At 34.9% G+C, this 17,341-nt stretch overlaps 1 protein-coding gene across 3 annotated transcripts in view; it reads right to left on the minus strand.

Moving 5' to 3' along the window:
• The window catches only part of GRIA2 (glutamate ionotropic receptor AMPA type subunit 2), a 153,045-nt gene that overhangs the window by 66,216 nt on the left and 69,488 nt on the right, over nucleotides 1–17,341 (minus strand). For all 3 annotated transcript variants that reach the window (XM_055336198.1, XM_055336197.1, XM_055336200.1), the window contains exon 3: nucleotides 10,437–10,676. In XM_055336198.1, coding sequence (XP_055192173.1) covers nucleotides 10,437–10,676 — 240 coding nt within the window. The remainder of the gene's footprint in view (nucleotides 1–10,436; nucleotides 10,677–17,341) is intronic.

The raw sequence follows: 17,341 nt of genomic DNA on the forward strand, positions 1-17,341 counted from the left end.
TAATATCTAACCATAAACACTATCAAAACTGAAACAGCAAAAAATAGAAAACTTGAACAGACTGATAAGCAGGAAAGAAATTGAATCAGTAATATTTAAATATATATAAATACTTGGTTGCCTTTGAAGGATACTAGGAGCTGAGTTATTATTTTGAAATGGGTAAATAAAGCAAAAGAAACAAGCATTTTTGTGCCTTTCCTATATGAACTATACTCAGGATAATAATTAGTTAAGACAGATTTTCTTTTTTGGAAAGACTCCAGCTAACAATTAATGAAGGAATACGGATTTAGAATTGTAACTATCTTGTAATACCTAGTGAATTAATGAATCAAAGTAACAATCATTAACTACTGCTAAGACCACAAAAAGAGAGATGACCAGAAGTAAAATGTCTTAAATAGGAATATTTAACATCACTTATGGAGTATTCCCACCAAAAAAGTGAAGGTGAATCTTACCAAGCTTCTAGTTCTAGCTGCCAATTTATAAGGAATATACAGCAGAGTAATATGCTATAAATATCATAATGTAGCAATCATCAACTTGAAACTCTACATAAGTTATTAAAGACAAGAAATGTATTAATCATTCGGAGATAGGAACCTCATTTTTATCTTGATTCAAGTAAACTGTGGGAAAAAATAGATGATGATATTAATGAATTACTGTTAATCTACCTGCATATGATAATGATATTGTGGTTATGTTCAAAATAAGAATATTCTTTCGAAATACAAACTGAAATATGTACAGATGAAATGACATGACATCCGGTATTTGTTTCAAAGTAATTGTGAAGATCAAAGGGATATAGATAAAACAGGATTCCTGGGATATTGGTTATTAACAAAGCTGAGTTAAGAGTCCTTGGGGGTCTTCATACTATTCTACTTTTTATTTAAAATATTTCATTAGGGGATCCCTGGGTGGCGCAGCGGTTTGGCGCCTGCCTTTGGCCCAGGGCGCGATCCTGGAGACCCAGGATCGAATCCCACGTCAGGCTCCCGGTGCATGGAGCCTGCTTCTCCCTCTGCCTGTGTCTCTGCCACTCTCTCTCTCTCTCTCTCTCTCTCTCTCTCTCTCTGTGACTATCATAAATAAATAAAAAATTAAAAAAAATAAATAAAATATTTCATTATGGAAATTGAAAATAATGTATTTTTATTCAAATTGGGAAGTTGAATCATAAATTGAACCTAAAGTGAATTTATTTATTTATTTATTTATTTATTTATTTATTTGCAAAACAACAATAATTATTTCCTCTCTCCAGTCTTGTACCAAAAACATAGGATACACAAGAATCCCTCAAGGGATAATTTAAACAAGAGACTACATTCCATTGTAAAAAAAAAAATCTATTAATGATAAAATTTCTTCTAAAAACTTCATGGATCACCTATGATTTCCATTCACTATAAATAAACCTTTCTGATATAATTCAAACCCTTTTCCTGTTTTTCATCATCAGTGAAGTTTGAACATACAGCTGGTCATCATGATCAATTCAACAGCTATCAAAGTGCCTGAAAACAGTTATTAAATCTATCCAGTTTTCTTTCCAAGTAGGAAAAAAGCTAATTTCCTAAACCTCTTTCACTATCTAGGTCTTACTTTTCTACATTTTAATCTTTATGTAACTAACTCTTCTTTGTTACTTCCTTAAAAATGTTATGTCCATGAATGATGTCCCATATGCTATCCACATATTGTCATATAGCACTGAGATTCCTTTCTTCTAGGCAATAAATCATTTTTTGTTCTTATTTAATCATGAAGTTTACCATATACTAAAATTTCAAGTGGTGATGTATTTGATATTCTATCTCATCTTTCAACATATATTACAAGAAATTTTCAATATAAATACGGATTTGTAAGTGGGTTTCATCAAGTAATATTCCTATACCTAACATTTACTGCAGTTTATCTTGTTAAAGAAAATGAAGATGATATTAATAAGAATGTATTTAAAGAAACGGTTGAGTTTTCATCTCATTTATTCCCTGTGTCAAAAATAAGTCACAGTTGGTGTGGATATTCTGTTATTAAAACTCTCAGAATTAATATTTTGTAACCTATGAAGCCTAAAAACATTACATCCATTAAGAAGCTAAGTAGCTCAAGTGGTGCAATATCAAACTTGATTAATTTAGTGCCATCAGAAGACAATGAATAATATTAAATCATCTCCTAGGGACAGCCAGAAGTAACTCACAATCCATAACATGGTCTGACTCATGATTTAAAGAGATTGCTGTCCCACGTTTAGTGATCCATATTTTTAGATTTGTTTTTTCAGTAATAGTAACTGACCTCTTAGTCTCTCAACTTGATTTGTGTCTTCCCCACAACTAAGAGTTTTGTATTGATTCTGATTACTTTACAATTAACAGATGATTTAAAATTTCAAAATTAGTGAAAACACATGTTATGAAATTAACCACTTCAAACCTAACACAAATTCATGGTCTCTTGGTACCACATTCTAATTAGGGGAAAAAGTATTACTTGAGATAATTACTCTTTCTCTTCCACACAAACTGGCATAAAAGTATCTTCATAAATAACTCCAACCTTAATCAGACTATAAACTTGTATGGACAGTGGGAATTCTATACAAACATTAGTTTACTTAAAGTTATTAGTAACTAAGGATGCCTGCGTGGCTAAGTGGTTGAGCATCTGCCTTAAGCTCAGGGCATGATCTCGGGATCCGGGATCGAATCCCACATTGGGCTCCTTGCAGGGAGCCTGCTTCTCCCTCTGCCTATGTCTCTGACTCTCTCTGTGTGTGTCTCTCATGAATAAATAAAATCTTAAAAAAAATAAAGTTATTAGTAACCAATAATTATTCTACTCTAGTATCTATACTATATAAGGTATCTGAATTATAGCAGAGACTGATTTCTTCTTACTGAACTACTCAGAACAAAGAAAACTTGAGATACACAGTCATTCATCTACAAATGGGAAAAAAAATCCAGAAAATTAACAATTCTCCTAATCCACATATTTAAATTACTTTCTAAAGCACCTCAAGAATATTACAAGAGAAAAAAAAAGGATATTACAAGATTCTACATTTAGTTCTAAACTCTATAAATTCTCAGGCTTTTGACTAAAATAAAGAAGAGCTGGACTATGTTTTGTTGGATTACATTACCTCTTCAAGTGCCTGATTGTTGCAAGACTAGTTATAGTTGTATAACCTATTTGTGAGCTGCCAATCACCCTAAAACTCTTCCAAAGTATTATGTACTTCACAATTTCATCTTGAGCTTGTGTTAATAATACTATGAAAGAGTTATAGAAAAGCCATCAGCCTAAAGATAGGCAAAGTCTAAGTGTTTTAGTTTGTGTATTAGTGGGTAGAATTAAAAATGGTTACTGCAAACAGGTATATTTCATTCAAAACATTTCTTTGTTCTTAAAAATATTTTCTTCATTTCATTTAAAATTCACTGCCCTTATTCATCTTTCAGGCACAGAAATTAATATTTATGATCACTAAATCATGGCAGCATGTCTAGGCCAGATTAGATTAACATATAGTTTCCTCTTTGACTTTCTCAGGAACATCTGAAAAAAAATTTATAATTTGGAAGCATTCTTATTTACACATGAATTATTCTTGGAACTAGAATCAAAGTATCTTCCCTTCAGGGAACAAACAGTATGGTTCAAAACTAAAATCAAGACATAAAGATATTAAGCATTAGTTCTGGTTTAACTTACTGTCTATAGAAATGTGCTGTCTTGTCTTATTAACATTGAACCAATAAATAAGAAACATTTTGATTAAAGTCTTGGCTCAAATTTAATAGATAAAACTATATTTAATGTGTTAACATAGGTAAGCTCTTTACTCTCTATTTCCAAATGTACTAAAGATCTAACTACCTACTGTCTATGAAGTAATAATATATACTTTTTAGGAAGAGCACTGGGTCATCGAGGAGTGGCAGGCTGCTGCAACATAGCTTGGATATAGAGAAGACACCAGCAGTCCTAAAACATCACAGGCACCAAATGAACATTTTCAGCACTCCTCTTATGGGTAAACTTGAAATAGGCAAAGATGATCTCTACAAAGACCAAGATGTATCTATGTCCTCCCGTGTTTATAACTGGAATGTGGACTCCTGGACTTGTTGCTCAGCATTTTGATAGGTAGTGGGGAAGCAGGAAAGGTTTAAATGGCAGTCCTACTTAGGAGCAGTGCAATTAAAAAAAAGCATGTTAATTTTTTTTCATCAAGCTCATATTTGGGGCAGAATGTTAATGAGCCATTTTTAAGCTTTGGCCCCATGCTGCTCAAAAGAACATCAATTAATATATTTAGAAATTAAAATTTAACAATACGTTTACTTAATTCTAAAATCTCAGTAAATTTTATTAATTTTTTTAAAAACCCTGTATACCAACAAATTGGACAACCTAGAAGAAATAGATAAATTCCTAGAAACATATAAACTACCAAAACTGAAACAGGAAGAAATCGAAAATTTGAACACACTGATAACCAGCGAAGAAATTGAGACAGTAATCAAGAAACTCCCAAGAAATGAAAGTCCAGGACCACACGGCTTCACAGATGAAATCTACCAAAAATTTAAAGAAAAGTTAATAACAGTCTTCTACAGCTATTTCAAAATATAGAAAAGGAAGGAAAGCTTCCAACTTCATTCTACGAGGCCAGAATTACCCTGATACCAAAACCGGATAAAGACACCACTAAAAAAAGAGAACTACAGGATGATATTCCTGATAAGCATAGATGCAAAAATTCTCAATAAAATGCTACCAAACTGAATTCAATAATACATTTAAAAAAATGACTCACCACCATCAAGTGGGATTTATTCCTGAGTTGCAAGAGTGGTTCAATATTCACAAATCAATCAATATAATACATCACATCGTTAAGAGAAAGGATAAAAATCATTTGATCATTTCAATATATGCAGAAAAACCTTTTGACAAAGTACAACATCCATTCATGATAAAAACTCTAACAAAGTAGGTTTAGAGGGAACACATCTCACCATAATAAAGGCCATCTACCAAAAACCCACAGCTAACATTCTCCTTAATGGGGAAAAACAGACAAGTATGTCCACTCTCACTTTTATCCAATATTGTACTGGAGTCTTGGACGATCTCAAAATTAAAAGCTTCTGCACAATGAAGTAAACAATCAATAAAACTAAAAGGTAACCTACAGAATGAGAGAAGATATTTGCAAATGATATATCTGATAAAAGATTAGTATCTAAAATATATAAAAACTCAACACCCAAAAAACAAATAATCTGATTAAAAATGGGCAGAAGATATGAATAGATATTCCTCCAAAGAACACATATAGATGAACAACAGACACATGACAAGATCTTCATCATCACTGATCATCAGGGAAATGCAAATCAAAACTACAATGAGCTATCACCTTATACCTGTCAGAATGGCTAAAATCAACAACACGAGAAACAACAGATGTTGGGAAAGGTGTGGCAAAAAAGGAACCCTTATGAACTGTGGGAATACAGTGGTGTAGTCACTGTGGAAGACTTGATAAAGATTCCTAAAAAAGTTAAAAATAGAGCTACCCATGATCTAGCAATAGCACTGTTGGATATTTACCCAAATAATACAATAACACAAGTTCTTTTTTAAAAAAATCACTTATTTATTTGACAGAGAGAATGAGCACAAGTAATCAGAGCAACAGGCAGAGGGAGAGAGAGAAGCTGACCCACCCCCTCTCGATGCAAAGCTCCATTCCAGAACCCTGGGATCATGACTGAGCCAAAGGCAGATGCTTAAGCCACTGAGCCACTGAGGTGCCCCCAAAGCACTAATTCAAAGAGATACTTGCCCCCTTACGTTTATGGCAGTATTATTTACAACATTCAAGACATGGAAGCAGCCCCAGTGTCCATTGATAGATGAATGTATAAAGAAGATGTGGTGTATAAATACACAAAGAATGAAATACTGCCATTTGCAACAACATGGATGGAGCTGGAGAATATAATACTAAGCCAAATTAGTCAGTCCGAGAAAGACAAATACCATATGATTTCACTCACATGTGGAACTTATGAAAACAAAACAAAGAAGCAAGGGAAAAATGTAAGAGAGAGAGAGAGAGGGAGAGAATCAGACCTTAACTAGAGTTAACTAGACTCTCAACAGAGAACAAACAGATGGCTACCAGAGGGGAGGTTGGCGGGGTGCAGAATGGGTGAAATAGGTTATGGGGATGAAGACATGCACTTGTCATGATGAGCACAGGGTGATGTATGGAGGTGCTGAATCACTGTATTGTACATCCGAAACTAATATAACTGTATGTCAACTAACTGGAATTAAAATAATTTTTTTAAAAGATTGAAAAAAAACCCCTATTAAATACAGGAAGTAGAGAGAGTGCCATATCAAAGGCAGGACCAAATTGTTTGAAATTGAAGCATTTGGGATAAACTGAGAGATGAAATCATGGAATCTATTTTTAAAGCATGCACAAAGGGACAAAGCATAGACAAAGGGAACAAGGATGCATGCTCTTCATCACATAACACGAAATAAGGAGGAACTTTCTTGAAATGAACCAGAGATGAGTTAATGACCTAAGGAAAGAAACCCAGTCACACGATGAATACACCAATAAAATTTTTAAATTAAATAAGATGAAAAAGCTATAAAATTTAAGACACTAATAAGAAAAAAAAATGGATAGCAAAAATCCCACTTCCTTGATCCCAAGCAAACACTATATAAGGATCAAGTCCTTTGATAATATTTTGAGTCTTACATACCTTTGAAAATAGTTTCAGATCCAGTATAACACTGTGCATATTAAAATAGTAGTAGCTATTTAATAATACCTTGAAAATGTGTCCATAAAGCCATTTTTGGCTCCATTATATAATACTGAATATCATAACTCGAATAGCCTTCTCTCAAAAGATGAACTTAAATCAATTTGTACAATTTCACGAGTGGAAATTATCTCATCACTTCAATTTCATTTCATATTTCCAAAGTATAAAATCAATCCAATAAATTACTTCAATCAAATCAAATCAATCGATAAAATGAATCCAATAAAGCCACTTCAAAATATTTCATGTTCTTTTCACAAGGACATACACTCATCCATCTTCACCTGATCATATCTCAGAGCTTTTCTTTCTTCAGTATCTCCTTCAAATACTAGAGTTTCTCTTCTTCTATTTATGGCAGCTGTTGCCTATATGAGTTTTCTCAAAAGTTGGTGTTCACCTACAGGGAGTCACAGTGAGGGTGAAGCATGCCCCTAAGTAAAAATGCCACCTTCAACCTTGTCAAACAGGAAAGAGAATTCATCTTCTGACCCTTCAGTTTAGCCAGCAAGATTCAGGTTCTCATATTATCTCAAACTTAAAATATACAGAGGCTTAACTCATTCACCTAGTAATACAATTTATTGAATATGAGCTCTGTTCCAGCATTACCTTAAGCACTGTGTGTATAGTTAGGAACTGGACACCCAGTGTAAGGGGTGTAAGGGGTATGCCGGGACATTACTTTTGGGGGCTTACATCCAGAGCACAAATAAAAGACATAATGCTTGGCCTGTGTGACTAAAATAGTCCCTGGAACACAGCAGGAGCTCAATAGCAGTTCTTGAGTAGACGAATGGATACTACTATTAATTATAAATTGTGATAAGTACTGTATAGGAAAAGAGAGGACTTATCTAAGAGAGAATATCAGTATGAAAGGCAGCTCTGTGGAAATGCTCTCTGAGCTAAAGCAAGAAGGAAGAGAAAGAACTAGAGGCATGTGCAGAGATTTGAGGTGAAAGGGTTTGGTTTGGTGCATCTGGAGACAGTGAAAGAAGATTAGTTAGATGAATTTAGCTTAGTGACTGAGCAAGACTGTAGTATAAATTGGCAGGAACCAGACCTTAGAGCCATGGTAAGAATTCCCAATTTCATCTTCATTTCAATGAGAAGTGTTTTAAGCAAAAGAACGGTATGGTCAGAAAAGCATCGAAGAGCATTTACATATGGCAGCTACTTGGTGGAAAATGGATTAAAAAGAAACACGTGTGGAAATGGAGAGACAAGAGAAGGAAAACGTGGTGGTGGCTCGGCCTAGAGCAACAACAAAGAATGTCAGAGATAAAATACATTTTGATGGCAGAAATCACAGCAGCAGGATGGAGGGGGTAAAAGAGGCAGGCGTCAGGAATACTCCCAGATTGCAGGCTAGTTTTATTAACGTAACAGAGTGCTAAAAGAGTTGGGAGACAGCAAGAGGAAAGTCAATGAATAAGCTCCGTTTTGTAAGCCCTTTTATCACATTAGTAAGTGTGCTTCGGAATCATTCAGCACATTGCAATTTCTATTTTCCCGAAATGATAGTTTCTGTTGTAGTTTTTCATTTCTCATAGGTATAGCAATGCTCTCCCTTCTCAAAACAGCGAGGACAAGTTGTTGACATAGCAGCTTTCTTCAGCTTGTAGAGTGCTGACAGGCTTTTCCACAGGGTGTTCTCCTCCCCGGGACTAGGGGGACAGGGCAGAGAATCAGACACCTCGCTTGAGCACTCCAGATGCGACTGCTGCAGCAAATGATTACAAACTAATCAATGAAGAATTGATTGACGGCTCGCTCTCTTCTTGTCTGCCCTTGTGGGTTAACAAGGTGCCCTATCTTGGTCGAAACAGGCTTTGGCTTTCATTTGAACCTTTCAATATTCCAGGAAGTAAGCTGCTGAAGGAAGCCCAGTTTGGCACTTAGGTACCCTTACAATGGTGGTTTTTAACCCTTTCGAGTTTGGTTATGGAGACTGTCTTTAGAAAAATACATGTGCAAATGTGTGCACAAAATCCTCGTATAAATTTAGTAAATACACAGACCCCCTGAAGCCAAATCACAGAGCCAGGAATAGTAAGAACAGCCAAGATTCCAAAGAAAATGAAAAGACCAATTGAAAAGATACATGCACCCCTATGTTTATTGCAGCATTATTTACAATAGCCAAGATATAGAAATAGCCCAAGTCTTGACTAATAGATGAATGGGTAAGTAAGATGTGATATATACACAACGGAATATCACTCACCCATAAAAAAGGATGAGATCCTACCATTTGTTACAACATGGATGGATCTAGGCAGTATTATGCTAAGTGAGATAGAGAAAGAAAAATACCACATGATTTCACACATATAAGGAATCTAAAAAACAAAACAAATGAATAAACAAAGAAACAGAATCAGAATCTATTAAAAAAAAAAGCAGAACCAGACCTATAACTACAGAGAACAAACTGTAAAACACAGAAAACAGAATATAGAGAAGAAAACTGATAGCTGCCAGAGGAAGAGGGGGATGGAGGTCAGGCAAAATGGGTAAAGGGGAATGGGAGATATGGGCTTCCAGGTATGGAATGAAGAAGCCATGGGAATAAAAGGCACAGCATAAAGAACGTAGTCAGTGGTACTGTAATAATGCATGGTGACAGGTGGAGCTACAATTGTGGTAGCAAAGCATAATGTACAGAGTTGTTGAATCACTATGTTGTACACCCAGAACAAATGTAATATTGTGTGTCAACTATACATAAATAAATAAATAGATAGATAGATAGATAAACAAAATTAAAAAAGAACAGCTGGGGTTCCATGACCTACTTCAGGCAGGTTTGTTAATAGCAAACTTTGCAAAAGAGATACCGGAAACATGAAGGAAGCAACTCCCCCTGAAAATATAATTTTAGTATAATGAACCAAGATTTTATCCAATTAGTATGCTAATCAATAACATCTCATCATAAACCTAGAATTAGAAAAAAAGCATGAGTCTGGTGTCAGAAGAACTGGGTCGAACTGTACCAGCTGTTCAAGGGGATCATGATCAAGTCCTTTAACTTCTTTGAGATTCAGGGATGTCATTTTCAAGTAAGGTTAATAATGATCATACTTGCCTCATAAAACGTTTGCATATGAAAATATTTAATCACTACACATTTCTCTAGAAGTTCTTATTTGTATATTTATTCACATTCTACTTAAATCAATTTTTAAGGCAGCCACTTCACGGACCTTCAACTAGTAATGTAGTCACCGTAGGGTCTTAGCTGCTGATGTCAGCAGATGTTATTTACATTACAACTGAACACTTGGGCACTGGGTTGACAGAGTCTATATCTTTGAACATTCACAACTTTAAAAAAAAAAAAAACAACTTTATTTCCTAAGTTTAAAATTGCATTATTCATTTACACAGCAAAAAAAAAAAAAAAAAAAAGAAAAAAAGTCAAGTGACCCTTGGACTTCAACATACTGTGTAACTCCATAACTTCACACATAAGTATCAAATGTAGGCATTGAATTTGACCCGTTACAAAGGCAGAAGGATATTGTCACTTACCTCTGTCACTGTCATAGAGATATGCAAACTTGTCCCATTGATAGTATTCAATCAGGCTAAGAAGTGCTCCTTTGAGGTCGGGTCTCATCTGAATGACAAATGGATGTGTGCCATCTGTTGGGAAGCTGGGAGTGATGAAGGAGACATGGAGCGTTCCACAAAATGATGTTATGGTATTTACAGACTTCTTGTCATAAAATCCAAAAATAGCATAGACTCCTCTTGAAAACTGGGAGCAGACTGAATAGGAAAAATAGAAAGGATAAATCATTGAAATTGACATACAATTACACAGATTTGCTTAAAACTTAATGCCCTTTTATATGAAATATAAAATAAACTGAAAAAATATAAAGTTCATATCAATGATCCATCCGATGTATGGGCACTTATTTATGTAGGACTCTCTCTGAGGAATTCAAAGAACTACAAAGCATTAAATAGCAATTTTGACTATAAGAAAACAGATGCATTATTTTTTAACAAACCATGTAAGTGTAAATCTATTTTAGGACAACCATATTGAAAAAAGTGTAGAGGTGCCTGGGTGGCTCAATTTCATTGAGCATTGAGCGTCTGACTCTTGGTTCCGGCTGAGGTCATGAGATGAAGCTCCAATGTGGGCTCCGTGCTCAATGGAGAGTCAGCTTCAAGAGCTGCCCCTCCCCTCTTCCCTCTGCCCCTTCCCCCCACTTGCATGCATACACTGTTTTTTTTTCTTTCTCTCTCAAATAATTTATCTTTTTTTTTAAAAAAAAAGTGTAAGTAACAATCATAAGTTTTAAGAAGAACAAATTGCAGTTACCTGGCATTTATACATATTCATAATATCTCATTCTCTCTAATATCTGAGTCTTTAAAAGGATTTATTGTGTCCATGAGGCTTCATACTAGAAGGTCGGAGTGCTTATGAAGAATTCTAATGCTGACCGCAAGTTTTTTAAGAAATAGATGCAAGACTCACATCATACCCAGAGACATAGCACCAGAAAGAGATCCCTAACCTTGGACCTCCCAGTCAAGTAGCAATTAAATGGAGTTCATAACTCCTAATTTTAATCTTTCTCATGGACTTATCTTACTCATATGTTCTACCCCATACAAAACAAAGAATATTACCAAAATATTCTGACTTAGGACCATAATTCTTTAAAAAATATAATATTTTATTTAAAAGTCCCCTTCACTCCACATTCCCTTACCATCTAATAGTTTTATTTCAGTAAATGGCCCATGATAATACCTTCTCCAACCCCCTCCTCATAGTCAAAGTATCCTTAATTATTGTTTATTCTAATACCTAAATATACTCAAATGCGGTCCATTTATTTGTATCTCCATCCCAATTATCCGAGTTCATTAACAGTCCATAGTTATATTGTACTCGCCTTGTGCCTGGCATGATCGATGGTATGTAAACTCATTTATTTCTCATGAAAATTCTTGAGGCAGGAACTCTTATTATTCCCAAATATGAATTTTGATAGGAAAATTGAAACACCAGATTAAGTGATTTGCCCAAGTTTGCACAAGTAAAAGATCCTGTCTTCAAACCTAGGCATCCGGATTTGAAGACCAGGTTTTTTACTAATGGATAATACTCCTATTCTCACTTGGATTATTGTGATACCTGCCCAACTTTCTTCCTTCATCCAATATTCTCTTTCCATTCGATTCTCTACAATATAGCCAAAAATGATTTTTTGAAACACAAATCTGAAAATATCTGAGAAGTAAGGGTGACCTTGTCCAAGACTGATTCTTCTGAAATGCCTGAAACCATGTCTGAAACCACCCATACCACAATGCTGAAGATTACCAATTCAGGTCAACCACATAGCTTTAAATGATTAAATAACTGATGTGTTTTTAAATCTCCAGAGTCATTTCAATCAGAGGAAATGAAATGAGCAATCCAGTAACATAATCTAACAACCCAGAGCATAATACCAAACATCCTTTCAAATTAATTAATCCCATTTAAAGTATAAAACCGATGCAAACTTATTTCATTTTATTTCCTTTACAAAAATAGAATATCTGTAGAAAAATAGATTTCCTTCATGAATATGAGCATTGCTACAATACATACAGATTCTAATAACCAATTCCAGACAATCAATAAATAATAGGCAATAGTTTTCAGCAAGTATTAAATGATATGAAAGGAAAGGAAAGCAAGATGGGCTATTTCTTTGAGTGCCTTTTATTTATCAAATGTTCCCATTTTCCTTTAAATATTTACTAATCTTCAACTCACTTCTGTCTTTCTAACATAAGTTTTCTAGGATCTCTAGGTTTTATCTGTGTAATATATCAATTGGCATCTCCTCTTGTATTACCCATCTTCTGTGGAGTAGTCTCATATATCTCAGGAAACAACTGAATGTATTCCTTTACATTTCTTTCAAACTCTAACATAAAATAGAGATGAGATTTCCGCCCTTTATTCATGTTCATATTTTGTCCTTGTCTGAGTACAGAAGTTGAAAATATTAATGTGTTTGGGCTCATTCTTCATAGAAGTAAAAAAAAAATTAAAACACACACACACACAAACCCTTTCATTGTTAAAACTCTTCTAGGCAAATTCTGGGGTAATTTTTTTAATTTTATACATGGATATATGTGTACTGACATGTACATCTTAAATCTTAAGTTTGTTCATATTATGATGATTCCATATTACATATGTAAAGGGGAAATTGCTATAGAATTCTCTCCGGGTCTATTTTATTTCATTTCCCATGAAGCGTTGGCATATCACCTAAACAGTATAGGAATATCAGGTGATATGATTTATTAATGAGATCTCTCCTTCTCATCTTAAGTGAAATGGCTTCTGTGATGGGAACAGCAGCCACAACATCAGCAAAATGCTTAATGAAGGACGGTCCTGTTTGAATGCATAGACAATCTTAATAAGGAGCCATACCTCTCATTTTCCATTTGTTTTAGACTCTGAAGTGAGTTGTCAAGGGGCCTCTGGCTATTGTGGCCATCTGGAAACACTTGGCTTCAGCCCAACAACAGGCACAAGCTGTACAAAACTTCACAAGAAATTACAATTCAAAAGTGACTCAAAAGGCACTTTTTTTTTCCAGGCAATTCTGCTAATTCCCCAATGGGCATAATTTTGTAACCATGGTCTTTCTTTCCTGACTATCCCTGGTCTTTCCAAACCTTCTTCCTTCTTCCTTTTTCCTCTTCATGGCATATATTCAATTGTCTATTTCTCTATATCTTCTTTTTTTCCTAGATATTTCTCTCTTAATGTCCCTTTCTGCACATACAATTAACAGTCATTTGGTCAACATTTGCTCATCTCCTTCTCTTTATCTTGGGTCAATCACTGTCCCTGTCCCCAAGCATGGTAAGAATATCATTGAGATTTACAACCAGGAATCAGTCAGAATGCTGACCTGAACTGAGGTATTTTGTTTATCCAGTTTGCAGTGATCATCTCAAGATAAAAAACAAAACAAAAAGAAAAAAAAAACAACAACAACAACAACAAAAAACAAAAATAAAAAACCTTAGTGCTACACTTCTAACATTCCATCCCCAAAATACACGGGTATTTTTACATGCCAACACTAATGCTTTCCCCAATATACCATAGATACATGCCCCAATTGACACAATACATAAGAATCTTAGGTGGATTGTTTCAGAATTACTCCTCACTCCATTAGAAATTAAATTGCTCATTGTGAGCTCAACTTCTTTCCCAGCTATCCCTCCAAATCTTAAAGCCATTTCCCTAACTTATATCATCTTCAAAGAGAAGATTTACTATCACTGAGAATAACCAAATAATGTGTCATGAGGGGTGGAAATAATTCCAATGATAGCTTTCCGAAATTACTTAGGCAATAACACACCCTCTACATATATTCATTCTTTTCCTACGTCATCTCTGGAGGCAAAGGAAGGAAGAAAAAAGATCAAATTTCAATTCTAAGGCTATGGCCCATACAATTGCCTTATGAAACACTATTATAACTTTCTGAATGATGATGCTCATGAATATTAGAATTGCATTCATGTCTTAAGACTCAAAACTGATTGCAAAGGTAAAGATGCTCTTACTGAATCCTATTTTAATAAAATATTTAATATTAACTTCAAGAAGCTCAGCAAAGGGAAGTCCTTTTAAAAAGACACTTTAGGTCAAACAGCAGAAATGATCATCTCCTGGGTGTACGTAACTTGCTGATTATTCCACTTTTTATTACAAGCCCAGATGATATAAGCCAATAACAATGCTGATAGTGCATCCACCTCTCATCTTTTTCTCTGGGGTCATTCTGCTCATTGGTGCTGCTAATGTAGCATACTCGATACAGTCTGGAGAACCTTGCATGGTTATTTAGTAGAAAGGCAAAAAAAGAACAGGACATGATTTATTTTTGTTTTACGTTTATTTAATACTAAATTGCCATTCACTTCAACGAAACAGCATAGGCTGCTTCATAAGCAGGAATGGTGAGAGCCCCTTTGCAGCTTGTGCAAAGTCTGATAAAAGCTGCATCACCAAGCAATCCTGACTTCAAAATCTGGAGCCCACTGAAAATATCTCTTCCCTCTTCACTAAACTTCTGACATTAACCCCTTGCAAACTTTGACCCCGATTTTCTATTGAAATTTCCCTACCATTTGTCAGTGAGATCTCTTCATCACTAAATCCAATCATCCTTTTCTCAGATCAAGCTTTCTTAGCCTCTCTCTGAATTTATTAATCAAAAACCTGCTGCTTGATCTCCTCTCTGTCTCTCTCTCTCTCTGTGTGTCTCTCTCTGTCTCTCTCTCTCTCTCTCTCTCCTGCTATTAGGCTTGTTCTTTTCCAATCCCTTCTCCACAATGCTGCCAATGTAAAATCATACCATCTTGGTACTCTCCCTCTAATTATCTTTCACTCTCATCTTTTTTTTTTTTAACATCCCAAATTAAAAAGGCATTCTCCGAGGATCTGTCTTCCGATTGTCTTTTCTTCTCTTTTTACATCTTATCTCTTAGTGGTCACATTCCTTTTAACAAGGTTAAATTCAACTTTTTATGCATGCTTCCCAAAACTTCACTGGCATCTCACTTGTCTCCCTTTGTCTATTTACTTACTGAACAAACTCTTGCTGTGAACATTTGATGTGATAAGCATATGTTAGGCTTGGAAACTGCCAAAACAAACAGGAAAGATACTGTCCACGTTAGCTGGAATTGCTACCTAAGCTCCAATTTCTCATCCTCCAATATCACTCACTGGAAAAATGTTTAATTCCCTATCATTCAGCTATATCCATAAAAACAGGAGGAAGAAATCCTGAAAATTTTATCCTACAAAACATGAGTTTGTGTTGATCGTTTTTTCCCTTTCTGCTCATGGCACCATAACTCTTGTAACCATTGGTCTTCCATATTTCAGAATAATTAATGCATTACTCCTCTTTGTCCTCTTTATAACATTTATAACCGTCTCTGTTTTATTCTACTTCATTCATTCCACATTAACCAAGTATTTTTGAGAAATGATTATGTACTGTCCTAGGTGTTAGGGAAACAACATTAAGTATGATGGGCCAGGTCCCTACTTCTGTGAAGCTCACATACTATACTTCTTATGCGTCTCTTTTATCTGCACCTTCATTTTCATTCTCCTTCGTTTTGCCAACCTGAACTGTCCCAACCTCCTCGCTCCTTCAATTCATACTTTTGTTATATTAGTGTCCTAAAGCATACTACATAAAAGGAATTCTCCAAGGATCTGTCTTCCAATTGTTTGTCTTCTTTCTTTACATATCTTAGTGATCTCATCCCTTTTAATAAGGTCAAATTCAACTTTTGGTACAATGGTTCCCAAACTGAACAACCACCAGAGTTGTCTCCTTTTACATGCTTAATTCCTGAGAAAATATGTACTGTAAGTCCACTGCATTTTATTATGCAGCAAATATACTGAATACATATATTGCATACGATTAATGTTGAAGACATATTTTAAAGATCATTTCATATTTATTTCCTTGCTGGTATAATTTTTAATTAAAATGTTTAATTCTTTCAAGAAAGACCGCGTGTGAGTTTTCTAAAATTAAGACAAAAAAGAAAAAAAAATACATAAAATATTTAACACTGTTTTACACTGTCTAAAAGCCAATAACTTCAATATCAAATATTAAATACCACAGAGAAGTTATTATTCTCTAGTCAAGGACCTTGGAGTTCTGACCTTAGATCTAGCAATTGTATAGGTTAACCCTGAGAACCAGGGATTGAATCCAGGTGTTGTTGCTATTACTTAGTGGACTTGGATGGGCAAGTTACTTTATTTCACCCTGTTTAAGTTTGGTCATTTGTAACAGAGGATAATAATGTTACGTACCCATCTACCTATGAGATGGATTAGTATTAAAGAAAATATGAGGGGTACCTGGGTGGCTCAGTCAGTTGAGCATCTGCCTTTGGCTCTTGTCATGATCTCAGGGTCCTGGGATAGAAACCCATGTTGGGCTCTGCTCAGCGGGGAGTCTGCTTCTCCCTCTCCCTCTGCACCTCTACCCCCACATTTGTGCTCTCTTTCTCTCAAATAAATAAATAAAATCTTACAAAAAAAGAAAAGAAAAAATTAGCTGCAACAGTACTGACAACTAGGAAGCTCCATATAAATCTCTTGTGACCTCCCTACATATTCCATGTTCTAATCAATGTTAATATTGACTATTTATTAATCATGCACCAGGATTTTATTTGTCCTTTTTCTTTAGTGTAAAATTCACCAATTCCATAAAGCAAGTGTTCATGTATTAATATAAAACCCATCTTTTCCGAATGTGAGGCTCACTCCGGACTTCTTCCTTTCCTTAATCCCCAGCATACAAATTGTCATCAATACTGCCCCTTTGACTTCT

Source organism: Nyctereutes procyonoides, unplaced genomic scaffold, assembly GCF_905146905.1.
Source record: "Nyctereutes procyonoides isolate TBG_1078 unplaced genomic scaffold, NYPRO_anot_genome, whole genome shotgun sequence".
Classification (NCBI taxonomy): Eukaryota; Metazoa; Chordata; class Mammalia; order Carnivora; family Canidae; genus Nyctereutes; species Nyctereutes procyonoides.